The following is a 15,881-nucleotide window of genomic DNA, read 5'->3' on the forward strand; positions in this document are numbered from 1 at the left end:
AAGTAGTTGTGTTATGCTACTCCTTGTGTGAGTGTTCACAGTCTGCTTCAGCATGAAGTCAGCTGGGTTGGATGGAATCACTGATAAAAGCAGTTAAACTAACCTTGCTGACTTTACAATGAAATAGGGTTTAAGGACACTAATAAACAGCAGGATAATAAGAGCAGAAAAAAGAGCAGCTGGAGTACTAACAAAATGAATTATGGCATCACAGCTGAGATTGATAATGAAAACCCCTGGACAGTAACTTCTCAAACTAGTACAGCTGTTTCCAAATAGCCATCTGTCTGGGCCCCAAGGCTATTTCATGTGTGGGTACTCTTAGCAGAGCTCAGTCAAGAAATTACAGAAACAGTGTGATAATATTGAAAGCTGATGTGATATATGCAATATAAGCTTACACTGATTTAAGAAAAAAAATTAAAAAGGGGCAATTTTGCAGCTTTGTTTGAAGTGGTGAAACAGCTGTGTGTCGTAGAGTCCTAAAATAAATGATTTGATGACAGGAAAACTGTGAGAGTGGTTAAAAGGAAATTTGTTTTTACTTTTGAAAAAAGTTGCATAGGAAGTCACATCACTACATAAGTCTCCAAAACAACTTAAGTATAGTTTATAGAAAGATTAAATTTCTTCAGACACAGGAGTTTTTTTAATCAATTCAACTGGCAAATGACACAGTCCAGTCTTAGCCCCTATTTTTCTTCGTGGCAGCATTTTGAGAATGGATTCACCTTGTCCTCTGAAAATGATCTTATAATTTTCACCTTTAAGATTTTACATGCATGAAGACTGCAAACTGTGTAATCATCTAACATCATATCCATCCTTTTTCACATGGGTATGTTGTGAATATATAGGTTTGTTTCTTAGAAGTCAGAAACATTCATCTCTAACTTTTACTGGTATGATGGACAATGGAATGTGTGAAAAAACATGCCTTGATGAGATGATAAAAGTATTAACAAATTGAAAACAGAGTCCAAACCACAAACATTAAATTGCAATTACTTAAAAGGCATTAGCAAGCCTGCAAGGTCAACCTCTACCATTATCTTCAGGAATGCAATTTTCCAATAGTTAGCACTGACAGAAGTAACCATGCATTAGAAAGAGAAAATTCATATTTAATGTTTTAAATTTATAATGAGAATAATTTTATGATAGGAAATTTGAATTCACTGTTTTCAGATACCTAAACTCAGATATATCAATGTTTTCTTTTAAAAAATGATGCCTACATTTTTTTACCAAGTCAACTCATAATAAACTGTAGTAGAGAGGCTATGAAATCCCACTTGAAGAAAACTTTGGTTGCTGGGCCGAAATTTTCTTTATAGGTCAGTCAAGTCTACTGGAAGACAATTTAATGTCTCACTAATTTTATCTTTTCATCATTTTTGTGCACTGTTACTACATGATTTAATCTTGTAGGTCTAAGCTACTAAAACCAAGAATTCCACTTCCCTCGCTGCATAAGAACACCCCATATAGACACATACACATATAAACAGAGTTTTCCCCTGTTGTGATGTATGATTTTGTTCCTCAGAATTCATTATTTTCAGCTATAAAATATCCCTTGGCAATTTCAAGGATTGATAAATAAAACCTGATATTTCATAGATTAAAATTGCAACATAAATACAAACAAATGTTTGGAGGATCTATACAGTCCTTGTAACAAAATCCTATCACCAAAAATTATCACTCTCCTGTGGTTCAGGGCAAAAATTGGCCACCTGAAAGCCCCTGTGACAGTGCCATCAGACTGGAGGGCACACATTTTCCCTCTCTGCAACACCTGAACACAGAGCTGAACAGCCTCACACCTTCTCAGCTCCTGCCCTGGGTGTGGTGGGCACTGCCCTGCATGGATCAGGGCTGTCAGCCCACAGAGGCTGGGAAAATACAGATTGGAGGAGTAAGTGAATCCTGCATTAGCAGACAATGATGCTGGGCAAATAATCCTAATTTATAATCATGATTATTTGTGTGCCTAATGAAATGGTGACTTGGCCCTGACAGTAAAGCCTTGTCTACAAACAGGGCAAAAAAATAACACATCACAGTGGCAGTTCTTGAAGCAATCTGGCCTTATTTCCCTTGGCAATTTTTTAGTTGCTTGGGTTCGTATTATTTTCTTTTTTTCTTTTAGAACTGTACAAGTTCTAAAAAAATAAGAAAAAAACCTGTAGTTATTTACAGCAGAACTGTACAAGTTCTATTGTAAATAACTACAGGAAAATTCCAATAGAATGTTTAGCAGATAGAAATCCCACCATTCAGAAAAACTACTACAACCCATCTGGTAAAAATCAGCTTTACATGATGAGTAGCTGCTAGGTGTCTAATCCTGCCCTAGAAAATACCATGCCAGAAAATTGTCATAGTTTTCTGGAATTACTGAATTTAGGCCCTATATTGTATCTTTCATTGCCACTTTCAGCTGCACAGGCAACTCAAGTAGAGTAAGCATTGACTGTAAAGAAACAACCAAGCATTTCCACCAGATATTACCTTCTCTGTCAGGATTAGTGTCCTACTGTGTGGCCTATTTTTTAATACAACTCAAAGTATAAAAATTCAACACAATGCAAAGCCAACCAACCAACCAAAAAAAAAAAACAAACCAATTTCATTCACTTACCTCTGGCTTCCTGTTTAATCCAGAATTTTTTCACTACTTCAGTAATGTGCCTCTCCTCTCTCAGCTTCTTTTGCCACTGACGTAGCTCTTGTATTTCACTGTCACAACGAACCTGTGCAAGGAGGATCAGAAAAGAAAACTGTAATCATATACCTTTGTGTTACCCAGGATGATGATACAATTTTTTTTCACAAGGCTGTGGCTGGGGAAATATGTGATAGTCATCCTCTGCTGGGCCTGAGGTAAAAGCAAATTCCCAGAGGTTTACAGTTTTCAACTTGCACAGGAATAAAACCCACATAATTGACAAATCCAATTGAAAACATAAATATGTCTATTAGGGGATCACTTTGATTACCAAGGACTCCTGAGAATGAGATTGCAGTGAGATGCTAATTCTTTTGAGTTAATTAAAATTTAAAGCCTTATGCTGAATGGTATTTGTGCTTTTAGAAAGGCATAACACTATGAAACCAACCCACTGACCAAAATAATACAGCAGAGCAGAAGCATGAAGGGCCACACAGAAGAAAAATTATTCCATCAACCTGATTCACACCTGCCATCAGCTGCAAATAGGCTGACTGGCAATCCCACCCACACAATTTGCACAAACAGGAGAGCCATTAATCTGTTATTTAAAGTAATTGGACTGCATTACATGATATCTATTCTTTGTCAGTCAATCACCTCGTGAAAGGCGTAATTCTGCTTCCACAAAAAAAATATAACAAAGGCCTTGATTTCATTTAAAGTTGAATTTTTCTACTATTGCTTTTGTACTGGTGTAGTTCCTACTAACATAGAAGGGAACTAGCTCTGCATCAACAGCTTTTACCACTCTGCTACCTACACTTGTTGTAAGCAGGATTTGATTCATTACCAGCGGGTTGCCCGTTGTTGGTATTCACACAATTACTACCTCCAGTGCACGACACACTGTCCTGAACAGCAGTGGAAAGGGACATGCCAGTATTACCTTAGACACTGGCAATTATTCTCTTTGAGTCATAGTCAAATTGTAATAGAATTATTTTCAAAATGCAGTTTCTGGGGTTTGGGGTTTTTTCCCCTGAATGTTACATATAAAAATGTCATTATGTTTCAGGACTACATTTAGAGAGGCTGTGGCTGGCCCATCCCTGGCAGTGTTCAAGGCCAGGGTGGCTCTGAGCAGTCTGGTCTGGTGGGTTGGAATGGGATGATCTTTAAGGTCCCTTCCAACCCAAGCCATTCCATGCTTCTAAGATTCAATGTCCTGGTAATTCAGTCTGAAATGGAACAACATGGCAGAAGCATACAGCAATAAGCTCAGTTTCTCCTGGACACATTTTTGTTTGCAGGAAGATTACCACTTAGTTCCCTAGAAAATTTCTGAATGAAATTGTATATTCTTACAGGATATGGCAAAGAGTTTGCTCTGTGACTTGAACTCTATTATATGGTCTTCTCCATTACACTCTGCTTTTCTCCCACTTTGCCAAGACACAGAGAAAAAGAGCACAGCTTAGTTTTCCACTAGTTATAAAAAAAACCTCCAAACCTTAAAGGAAACAGCATAAATTATTTATCAAAAGTATTCTTTCCTCTCAGGATTTCTCCTCTGTGCTGCAGCTAAGAATGCAGTAAACAGTAGCTGAACTCCCATAGCACTTTTCAATCCACTTGGGAGAAGATAACTTGCTATGTTTCAGACAGTGCACTGGCAGAGCAGAAATACAATACAAGGTTACTCAATCAATAAAAACAACCAAGACTTGCTCAGTGACTTGAGATCACATACATCTTTGACCTCCAGTAATATTCCATGTTACTGATATAGTTCTGTAGTATCTTCTGTAGAAGTTATAAGGACTCCTTACAAGGTTGCTATGAAATTTTAAAAAATAAAGAAGTTACAACTACTAGTGACGTCTTCAGCTATACAAAAAAATAAGATAATTTTCTGTTAAATCCATCAAATAATATTTGCAAAAATTAAATATAATCCAAACACTGGATAATTTCTTTAGGCTTGCAACAGACATTTTTTCTTTTATGCTGCCATGTATGCTTTTATAAGCCAAATAATTCCTTATTACGTGGAGTCAGTTTGTCTGCACAGGAAAGGGTTAAGGAAAGGCTTATGGGACACAAGCATATAAATGACAGAAGTGCAAGAGGCATGGAGATAGAGAAATTACTACCTCTGTATCTGAATATAAAATTTCTGAAAACATGATTTGTCCATTTACAACTTCAGCTGTCTAAGACCTGTATTTTGGCCCACAGTTGTCTCTGTATATTGAAAATAAAGACAGTAATTCTTAACTGTTAAAAGATAAAAGGCAAGTATATTAGATTTTTTATAGACTCCCTAAGCAAATAAAACAGTGACAGTGCAGTGAAATACCCAGTGAAATACAGAGTTCTGAGATAAAGGCAGAGTCAGATACTCAAATACTCCAAAGTCAGCATTAAATCTAAGGAGTAAAATGAGCTCCCAGAACAAAGTGTCTTTTTAGAAAAGTGACCAAAGAAAGGGGGAAAAGAACACAGATATGGCACCTGCAATAAAACAGGTGACAGGAATGTAACAAAATACATTTACAAGTTCCAAATAAGCTGAATAGATTCTAGTTCAGCATAGTTCTAATATAGTTTAGCATGCTGATAATTCCTTAGAAAGTTTTCTTTTGAAACCAGAGTGCAATGCTAGCATGACGAAAAAGCCATGACTCAGCAGGAAAATCTCCAGGCAAATAAAGAGAGAGTCAAGAATCAAACAATTGACATCTCTCCTGCAGACCAGCACTGCCTGAAACCCTGGAGGGGTCTTAGCTGTGAAGGGAGAGTTCACTCCTACACTTATTGTAAATAATAGGAAATATTTGTGTGGCCTTCTGGGTGTAAGCCTTTGCTGGTAGCCACAGCTTGCTGAAAAGCAATATAAACTGGGATAACAAAAGCACAACTACACTTTGCAAGATACAAAGCAAAATTGAAGCATTTTTATCTTCAACATTTGCTCAAAGGACATGTATAAAACAGCAGTGAATATTTACATAATGCTGTCCAATTTCAACTCTAAGATATTACAAGATTTAGTAAAAAACCCTATGCTTTCAGTGCTAGGTGAGAACATGCAGCACGACAGAAAAGGATAACACTAAAGGTTCACCAACAGGCATCAGAAAAAATTCTATTAATGAAAAAATTCTGTTAGTCTAGAATAGTTATGCAAATTTTAAAGATTAAAAAGACCTCATTAAAAAAAAAATGGCACTAAGCAAAGATTCTGCAGTAGAAGGGTGAAGGAATATATCATCTTCTGTTGGAGAAGTGCCTGGAAAATTGACACCTAGCTGAATAGTGCCTTGGCCCGTGACAGATGAATGAGACCTCAATAAAAATGGATGATGGAAAGTGAAAAGAAAGAATTCTGATGACAGAGCTGTCTCAAGTCTTACTTGAGTGCTCCTCCTGGCCCTCAAAGAGCCCTCTCAAGATAATGTCTTCCTTTCTGTGATCTCCTCAGAGAACTCAGCAGTTGTACTTCCCACTATTTGTTCTGGAATTCAGTTCTTGATTAGATTTGAAATAATTGTCAGAGTGCCCATCGATGTCTTTGTATCAAATATTGTAGCAAGGACTTGGTTGATGGCAAGTATTAATTATTATGACAACAATTAACAAGTGTTTTTCTGGAATGTGCAGCAGGTAAGGATGAATTTACTGTTTTGATCATGCTTTACTATAAGAGTTCTCAAGATTCTGTACCTATAGCTATTTTCCCTCTTTATATAGAAAAATCTGATCCATTTTTGCATTTTTTTGCCATGTGTTTTTGATACTGGCATGCTCAGACAGCTGTAAGTAGCAGAAACAAGTGAAGTATCAAGAGAAGACATGATGCTCAGTCAGTTATATAACTAGATAAACTCTACTGCCTAAATCAGCATGGTCAACAAAATACCTCAAAAATGGTCTGAGTCCATAGAAGATGTGTCTTAGAAGACCAAGGTTGAAGTACCCTGTCTCTCCATCAGTGTCATGTATCTGTGTGCTCATGTTTAATTATCCAGTATTATCATCCTGTGTAAATTTTTATTTCAAAGTTCTAAATCCTCTGAATTATAAGACAAGGTTTAATGAAAAACTTCAGAAAATAGTTTAAAATTTTGACACAATAATATCTTTAGAATGCAAAATGGCATTATTTGTAAGTATTCACTTATTATCTGCTATTAACATTAAATCAGGATTAGCTGACTGAGCTATTTATTTTGAAAGCAAATAATCTGAATTATTTAGTAATTTTTCATAATATACTTATCATTAATGTGATGAAATCCCATTTAAGATTAGTGTTCTCTTAATCTGCAAGCCCAAGGATAACACATTGCCCTATGCAGTAATTTGATACTAATTATTTTTATTTTATATTCTGATAGCAATTTTTAATTTTTAAAAGCCCATGTTCTTTCACCTCGAATAAGGTAAAACATTAATAGCTAATTTTATAGCCTGAATGGGTTTTTATGTCTCCTATCTTTTATAGCTAGAGTTTCTCTCTCATTCCTGGGAATTGGTTTAGGATGATAAATACCAGTGTGAAAATCCTGAAGTTCATCTATACAAGGAAGGATTGTGCCCTTCACAAGCTTTCAGAAAAGCAGAAGATATCTGAGCAACCTTGCAGTGTTCAGCAAACATAACTGTTATTGGATAATGGTTGCCTCCACTGTAAGGATGCCTGCAGGGATACTGTCAGTGCTAATTAATGTTAGTGTCAATGCTGTCTCTGTTAAAAAAAAAAAAGAAAAATAAAGGAAAATGAACAAGCAGAAAGAATCAAAAATCCATCAGGCAGGAAGAACATTTCAAGGTATTTCATTGTCTTTGGCTGCACAGCACATTATAGGAGCCACTTTTATATTCATGCTTGTTAAAAATAGTAGAGAACTTAACAGAGAGTGTTTTACACTGATTGTTATTTAAAGAACACCTGACACCCAGAGATGTCTCACTGTCCATCACAACAAAATTGCTGCTATATCTGGAGGCTACTTAGAAGCTTAAGTTTTGATAAAGGAAGACATTAATTCATTACCAAAATCACCTAAATTTCAGGTCATTTCTTCCTGAGGTGTGAAGCTTTGAGCTTTTAAAAAATATTTGACAGAACTCGTTCAGGATTTTCAAAATAATTTATTTAGCATCCTAGGGTTAGCATGGCTATTACCCCCCAAAATAATAGCATTGGAGAATTTTCTTTGTGTTTATTTTATGCACATTGCTTTTCCCCTTTAAACTGAGAAAGGCACTAGTGCTGTGTTACTAGTATGCCTTACAACATCTGCTTGTCATTTTGTTTCCCTTTTCCTTGAATAACAGCCTTCATGCCTCTCATAAATCTCCTGTCTCAGTCCTGGTCTCAATTCCTTGTCCTTTCTTTCTGTATGCTTTTATTTCTCAACAGACCTCACCAACCCTCCTCATGAATCTCCACACTCACATATCCCTGCATGAAGCAAAATAACACTCCATCCTTGAGAACTACCCAAAGCAGCTTTCAATTAAAGAAAGAAAATTATTCTGTGTTAATTGTACTTTGGAAAATAGAATTTCTGTAAATTTTTTGTTGTTGAGGAAAACAGTGAGATTACATCAGCACTAATGCCTGTGAAAAAATTGTAGTCACTATGCATAAGGCAGAGCAACATCCAAAGCCAATGAACCATAGGGGTCTCAGCAGCTATTTATAGTATCCCCTACTTAAAATTTATGTAAGGATTTTCCCCAGGGCCTTCACAGTTCTACAGTTTTCAACATCAAGTAAATAATTATAGATTACTCTTACCCGATAACCTCTCCAGAAGGACTGAATTAGTATGCTTGCTTCTTCTTCTGACAGAAGCAGAGATAGAGGAATTGGTGGTCTAGGACTTAAAAAAAAAAAAAAAAGAAATAAAACAGCCAGCCTATAAATGCAAAACACTTTCTTCCCTAACAGTATATTTATGAAAAAGAGAAATTGTTGTTCAAGAGCCTGAAAAACACAATTTCTTATTGCTCTGAAAATAAAAAGCACAAAGAATATGTCCTTTACAAATACATTGTTATTTACACTACAATAATTCCTTTTTAAGACAATAATATACAAATGACACATCAAGTATACTCATATTTCTTATCTTTCTACATGTATTTCAAAGTCCCCCTATTATGGTAATGTTTGAGGTGGCAGTGGCAGGTGAGCAAGTAAAGCAGGGAAGGTTCTAGTGTGTGTGCAACAATGAGCACACTTATGATGTAAATGTTTATTACATGAAATACACAGAATATAAACATATCTTAGTACTTTCATTCAGCACCTTAAAATGTGCTGAAAAATAATGACTATCATATCTGTATAGCATGAGCACATCTTTAGAAATGTCTAAATGAGTTCTTAAAATGCTGAAATTTTATTTTTGATACCATATACACTTTCTTTTGGTGATAAAAGAATGTATCACACTTGTGAACTCAAAACATATTCAGCCAAAATACATGGTAGTTTGAAAGCACATTCAGTGATTCCATGCTACCAATTTTAATGGGAACAAGCCAGTAATTAAATTCAACCATCTAGCAAAATCTCAAATGACTATATCAAACCTTGCTTCCCAAAAGCCATTTTCTGTGGGTGTTGTTTTATTTCTCAGACACGATGATAAAAAAAATCATCCATTGTAAAGGAGAAAACAAAATTTGTTTCTGTATTGTCTTTTATAAGAAATGTAATTTGCAGCCAAAGAACTATAGGGTAATAACACTGCAACTTATGAAAATATCAGTTCTAAAGAGAAGCATTGGCACAGCATTAGAATGGCTGCCAAGAGCCACTCTCCCTGCATGGGGAACAGACTGAACACAGCCTTGACTTGGAAGGACACAGCATGATGAATTTGGATGCAGCACCCACCTACAGACACAGGCAGCCCATGCAGGATCATGATCTATAGTATTTATATTATAAAGACATGTGCACTGCAAAGCCCATTCTATAACCAGTTATTTATTTAGGCAGTCTTACATTTTCTGGCTAAAATGCTGCAATATCTTTTGGAAATTTATTTATGGCATATTACAGCCCAAGCTAGGAGGCTTGACAGCTTACATTTTCCTTTCACTTAATTTCATTCATATTAGTCTCTGCCCTAGTAAGCTTCCTATGCTGTCTTGACATCTTTCTCTCAGGGCTTGTCTTCACTGCAGGAGCATTTCAACTTAGAGCACAGCCTTACCTCTTATCTAATGCTACACTGACTCCACCATTTTAGTCTGTGTACTCAGCTAAATTGGTCTCATCATCATGTCAGCTGAGTTTTGGCCTACATTTATTTTAATGTGAAGTAAAACCTTGGTCTGTTTGGAAAAGTTGAAATAAGGCAAAAAATAAAAAGCAGTCTCTCCTTTGAGCTAAACCCCCTTATTTGTGTGTACATTAATTAGCATTTCTCCTGCTCAGGGGAAATCATAATTGCTGGACAAGCAAGGCTTCCTCAGATAACAGCTTCTTATAATCAGGCTTAAAAATCTGAAGTTGGACTGTGCTGGTTTCCCTGATAGGCTTTCATCCTCTGTTCTATTTTAGATCTTTTTGAAAGCCAAAACTTGGGGAAAATCACGGGAAGACCTACATATTTTACAGCAGTTTTATCAAAGAGGCTGAACTTTCTCTAAGAATAAGTACATCTCCACAGAACAACTTGAGGTTTCTCCTAGCTGGCAAGGTCAACTCTAGCATTTCTTTGCTTTCATTTTCAAATTATAAAAATTTCTATTTTATATTCCAACACTAAAACTGAGAAAGCAATATAAAAAAATTAAGCAAGAACAGGACTTAATTTTTAGTATGACAGCCACTGGCAGATATCAATCCTTTCAATGGCACAGCTTTAAAGAGCAGATGTCATGCCAGGTCCAGTTTGGTCTAAGGGAATAAATGGAGAATATACACAACTGTCTTCAGGTCAAACAAAAATAGAATCTGAGCAGAGGAAATCAGCCCTCAGCAGTGAACAAGGGAAAGAGGAGTCTGTCATTTGTGGCAGAAAACAGCTGTATGCCCCCAAGATGCAAAGTGACAGTACCATGTACACTAACTGCATGCTGCTTTAGTCCTTGATTACGCATCATCGTAAAAGTCCACATATGAAACAGTGCTATCTATTTTGACATATATATATATATTGTTTAACATAAGTTGCAATTGCAAAAAAGTATCAGAAAAAATGATTTTTCTTAAGTATTCTGTTTTATCAAATCTGCATAAAGCAGACACTGACCAAAGTTAAATTCCAGAAACGTGTTTCTTGCTTTCTGAGCAACTTGTACAGATCTTGATTCTGTGAGATATTCACTTCTTATATGACATTATGCAAGTGGAATTTTGCACCCAAGAAGATACAAAACAGACTTTCAATAAATAAATATATGAGGCACTGAAAAATGGTCTTAATGAAGACAAGTATCTGATTTCCTCATTGACAGGAGATGGGGTTCTCAATGAATTCTGAGAAAGGGAGGAAAAGAACTTCTCCATTATCTTGTCTCCAAAACAGATAAAATAATCTTTGAGGGTTCATAGTCACACTAATGGGCACTGAATTCAGACAGTATTTCCACACAGTAATGCCCAGAAACTGACTGTCTTCACATTCCCAATCTGTCTTACAAATGGGCCTGATTCCTTCCTTGGAAATAAAATATAAGAAAAAATGTAATCAAGGAAGTGTTCAGTGTATACAGTTCAGGGTTTTGTAATGGCTCTTGCTGTTCCAATCTGCTCCCTACCAGTAGCAGACAACCCTCCCATTTAACCAGCAGCCTTAGAGCCAGGTGCCTGCAGAGAGCAGCAGTGCCTGGGGCTCATGGTGTGCAGGTGGGAGTGGAATCTCCAGGTGCAGTCACAGAATGGCTTCTCTCTGCTTTTAGAAAACTCTTCTCTAGAAATATTGAAGCAACCCTAAGGGAAAATGAGGCCTCCTGAGTTTCAATACCACAGCCACAGCCACATTCACTTCACTTGGACTTTGACGATTATTGTCCTTGAATATTCAGCTCATGTATGAACACAGAATCATTGAGAAAATCATAATCTAAAAGAACAGACCACAGAATAGGGGTTAATATGAGAATGCAAGTAAACGACCGTGGTGATCTGCACAACTCTAAAAAAGGATTCTGAGAAAGTCTTTCTTTTGGGAAACACTCAAAAAAAATCACATGCTGGTCTGAATAATGAAAAAAATCTCTGCTGGAAATTTCTCAAAATAGTTATCTTTCATATTTGCAGTTTTTCTTATTCCTAATCATAGAATCTAGAAACACTACAGCACCCGCTACCTTCTTTAGGTCTTCTTACATGCCTGGCCAGATCTCCAAAAGTGTGCAATAATGAAAAGGTATTGCTTTGATTCAAAATAAACATCTCAAAAATCTCAGCTTATAAACACTACTAAGGTCATTTAGCCAAAAAGCAGGAAAATGGTGGTTCATAAGCAAACAGACACTGAAGTACTGATTCATCTGACCTGGTATTTAAAATCAATTGCATATATTGATCAAATATTATACAGGCACTGCATGAACCTCTCAGATTTCCAGGGAAATATTCCCACAGACACTTGACAAAAATACACTGGAAGAATTTCACAGGTCAGAGTGTGAACTCAGACCTTTCTTTGTAACATTTTCAGCATTAATACAACTATTCTATAGTCAGAAATAAATTCATAATCACTAGTTTTCTTTTGCAACAATCTAAATGCACTAGAATAAGATTATTAGTATTTGAGGAAAAAAAAATCCTTAAAAGAAAACATTTTTAGTGCATTATATAGAGAGTACATTTTTGAAGGATTGTAAATGTGGGAATAGCCAAATTTAAACTTCTTAAAAGAGGAAGTGCAACCAAATAGACAAAGTGTGACTAGTTAGCAGGAGTCTAAACTCTTCTCTATCATCTCGTTCAAATAAAAGCTCCTTTTTACTGTCAATAGTGAACTGAATTTAAGAATGCTATAAATACATTTGAGAGTGTTATCAAAGTGACCATAGTGATAACATGAATTCACCTGTTAAACACATACCAACTATTTATATACTTGCTTATCTATTTATAATGAAGAAAAGACAAGACAGTGTGGAACTAACATGAGAAAGTTTTTTTGTGGGGAGGCAGCGTCATGTAACCAACAGGAGACTGAGGCAGAACAGGTGATTTGTAGCAAGAATGTCAGAGGTATTAGAGGAAGCACAGCAAAAAGTCTTTGTAATGAGAACGTGCCAAAAAATAGAAGAGCAAGAATCTTTTGTCTTCAGTGCTGTCTGAAAATTACAGTGGATTTCTTGCCTCAATACACTCTCCTTGGGAGGACGTGCCCATTTTAATGCTCCAGCTCAGCTCTCCTGTGCTTGCATACTGCTACATATTTTGGAAGTCACAAAGCATTGCCTCAGCTTTCTCTCTCCTAGGACCAATATTTATGTAGTCTGTGAGAGTGTTTGTGGGCCTGGACTGAAGGAAACCAAACATGGACCTATTCCAAAGGCCACTCATATCAACGGGAAAATTTCCATCTATGTTTGTGTACTTTAGGTCAGACTTTGTATACTGAAAACATTAAAAACTCCCCTTAGTGCTCCAACAGCAACATTAAGAAGATGTCACAAAGCACAAATAACATTTCAATTTTCTCACTGCCATTTTGACAACCTTTACATAAATTAAAGCATTTTTAATGCATCAGATATTACAGCCATAAAACCTTCAATCCCGTAAAGCAACATAACAAAATATAAATATTTTACACAGAAAATTTCTGCAGTCTTTCAACACACAGTTTTTAAATAAAAAAAAAATCTCCTTTGTTAAATTGAATTCTGCCACATTACTTGAATGGCAATTTTTACTTGGAAACACACAGAATAACATCCACAAAGATGTACTGTAGGACTTTCCGTTATTACAATAAAATGTTATTTAAAGCTTAAATTATTAAAGAAAATTAAAGAAGAAAATATAAGGCAAATCAAGCATACTCCAAACATAGCTGGTTTAGACACAAACCAATGAAATATGGCAGTGTGCAGAAAGCACAGCCTGTAGAAACTGGACATATTATGGAAAGAAAAAAAATCAGTCACCCGTGCAAAATTACCCCTGTTGGCCATCTGAGAGCTGACAATGAAGTCAACTGTAAAGGCAGCTGAGACCAGCAGACTTCACCCAATTAAAATAGCTGGGGGAGGGAGGAAAAAATAATCAATGTGTATACAGATATTTGGCAAAAAGCCACTACTCAGAATTTAGTAATCATTTATATCTTAGCTGCCCACTTCAGTAAAGCCATGACAAAGCTATTTTCTCTGCACACTTGTTTTGGTAAACACAGACAGATTAAACCAGGAAATGTGTCCTTCTGAACTAGGTAGCATGTAAATATCTCTAATATAAAAGGAGAAAATGCAGATTAAAAAAATCTTGTGAATTATTTTTATCTGAACTTTAAAAGCCAGGAAATGCTTCTGCTTGGGTGCATATAGCATATACCACTCTCTCTGACTGGATGTAAGGTCAAGGGTTATGTTGAACAATGCTGTCATACGGTTACATTTACATGACAGACTTTTATGATATCACTGTTTTTCAGACCAGGAAAACAGTGTTTTATCAGTTTCTTCATATTTCTTTCATTAATATACTAAAGAAGGTTGGGAAATTATGCTGCCATGTTACTCAGACTATCTATGCCAGAAAAGTAACATTTCAGAGGGATCAGAGCATAATCAGAGCTCACTGACTTTCCCTGGCCCCAATTCAGTACCCAGAGCTTGGTTACTTGCAACTGAGCTTCAGTGCTGTTCAACCAGAAACACCACTGGAAAACGCTGACAAAAGGCAACTGTGGTGCTCATTAGCATACTTACAGGATTGCAAAACATTCCGAGCTCTAATTCTATTTCCTTTACTTGGTTCTATCAGCAGCCTTGAATGGAGGAACAGGGACATCACTTTGTATCTCAGCAAGTGCCCAACAAATGTGTGCTGGTTTTGTGTTCAAACTCCACTTTCCTGCACTCTGAAAGGTGCAGCTGTCCTTTAAGGCAACAGAAATGTCTGGCATGTGATATGGAGATTACCAGTCAGCACTGAAGCTGCTCCTTCTGCTGCTTTTGAAATCTGCTTGGGGAATTGAAGATCCCCAAGGGATGTAATATTTTGTCAGTGCTACTGGTAACGTACAGAACTCAGTGGAAGACAAGGTACCTATACTAAGATGTCACAGTAATTATTACACTAAAGCCTGAAACAAATTCAAATTTTACGAGATCCTTCACCTACAATAACTAGGTTTTGAAGGTACAAGGTTTGCATTTAAAATTCTGAAAACCAATGCAGCATTTAGGTCTCCTTATGAGGGAAAAGTAGGCTGCAAGCTCTCATTTAGAAGCACATTGCACAGAAAGTGAAGCTCATAAGACTGTGGCTTTGACTATTCTTAAAAAAAAAAAAAATCAAGCTTCAAAGAAGAAACTGGAGGCACTGGAGGAGAGCCAAAAATTCATACTCAAGTATGGAATATATTAAAAAAAGCTGGATCTTGGATAGAACAAAAATAATATTCCTCTGGGGTTTTTATTTTTTGGTTTTTTTGGGGGGGATTTTTTTGGTGTTTTTTGTTGGTTTCTTTTTTTAAACATTAAGAATGCTTGCTATACTGGTATACTCATCTAAACAGCTGTGTTAAGGATGCTTCCCATCAAAATTTGACCAGCACTTTTTTAGTATATTGTCTCTTATATATTCTTAACCCTGTTAAAAAAATGAAAACTCCTTTAAAAATAGAAATAGAAATGACAATAAAAAGCGTAGAATTAATTAGATTATAAATGTGATAGCTGGAAGGATATAATAATAAACTATTTATGACATATCCAGGACATAATAATAAACTCTCTTATTTTTATTCTTATTTAATATTGCAGCCTTTCACTTTGTTCCAGTAATATTTACTTCAGAAGGAGCATCTTTTAAATCTGTAATTTTTGGATAAGCTCACTCAAAGTAGTTTTTTCATAGTAATTTTAATAATTATTATTTTAAGGGCCTACTTGTTTAGAGGATTTAAGATGAAGTGTATCAACTGAAGTAGTACTCTGACACTTCAGTGTCCTTGTAGAGCTGTCACTATGTTATTTA

At 36.0% G+C, this 15,881-nt stretch overlaps 1 protein-coding gene across 1 annotated transcript in view; it reads right to left on the reverse strand.

Annotated features, from left to right (window-relative positions):
• The window catches only part of IQCK (IQ motif containing K), a 31,878-nt gene that overhangs the window by 5,564 nt on the left and 10,433 nt on the right, over nucleotides 1-15,881 (reverse strand). The window contains exons 7-8 of the mRNA XM_062503887.1: nucleotides 8,490-8,574; nucleotides 2,648-2,759 (exon numbers count right to left, since the gene is read on the reverse strand). Coding sequence (XP_062359871.1) covers nucleotides 2,648-2,759; nucleotides 8,490-8,574 — 197 coding nt within the window. The remainder of the gene's footprint in view (nucleotides 1-2,647; nucleotides 2,760-8,489; nucleotides 8,575-15,881) is intronic.

This window comes from Cinclus cinclus, chromosome 16 (genome assembly GCF_963662255.1).
Source record: "Cinclus cinclus chromosome 16, bCinCin1.1, whole genome shotgun sequence".
Taxonomy (NCBI): Eukaryota; Metazoa; Chordata; class Aves; order Passeriformes; family Cinclidae; genus Cinclus; species Cinclus cinclus.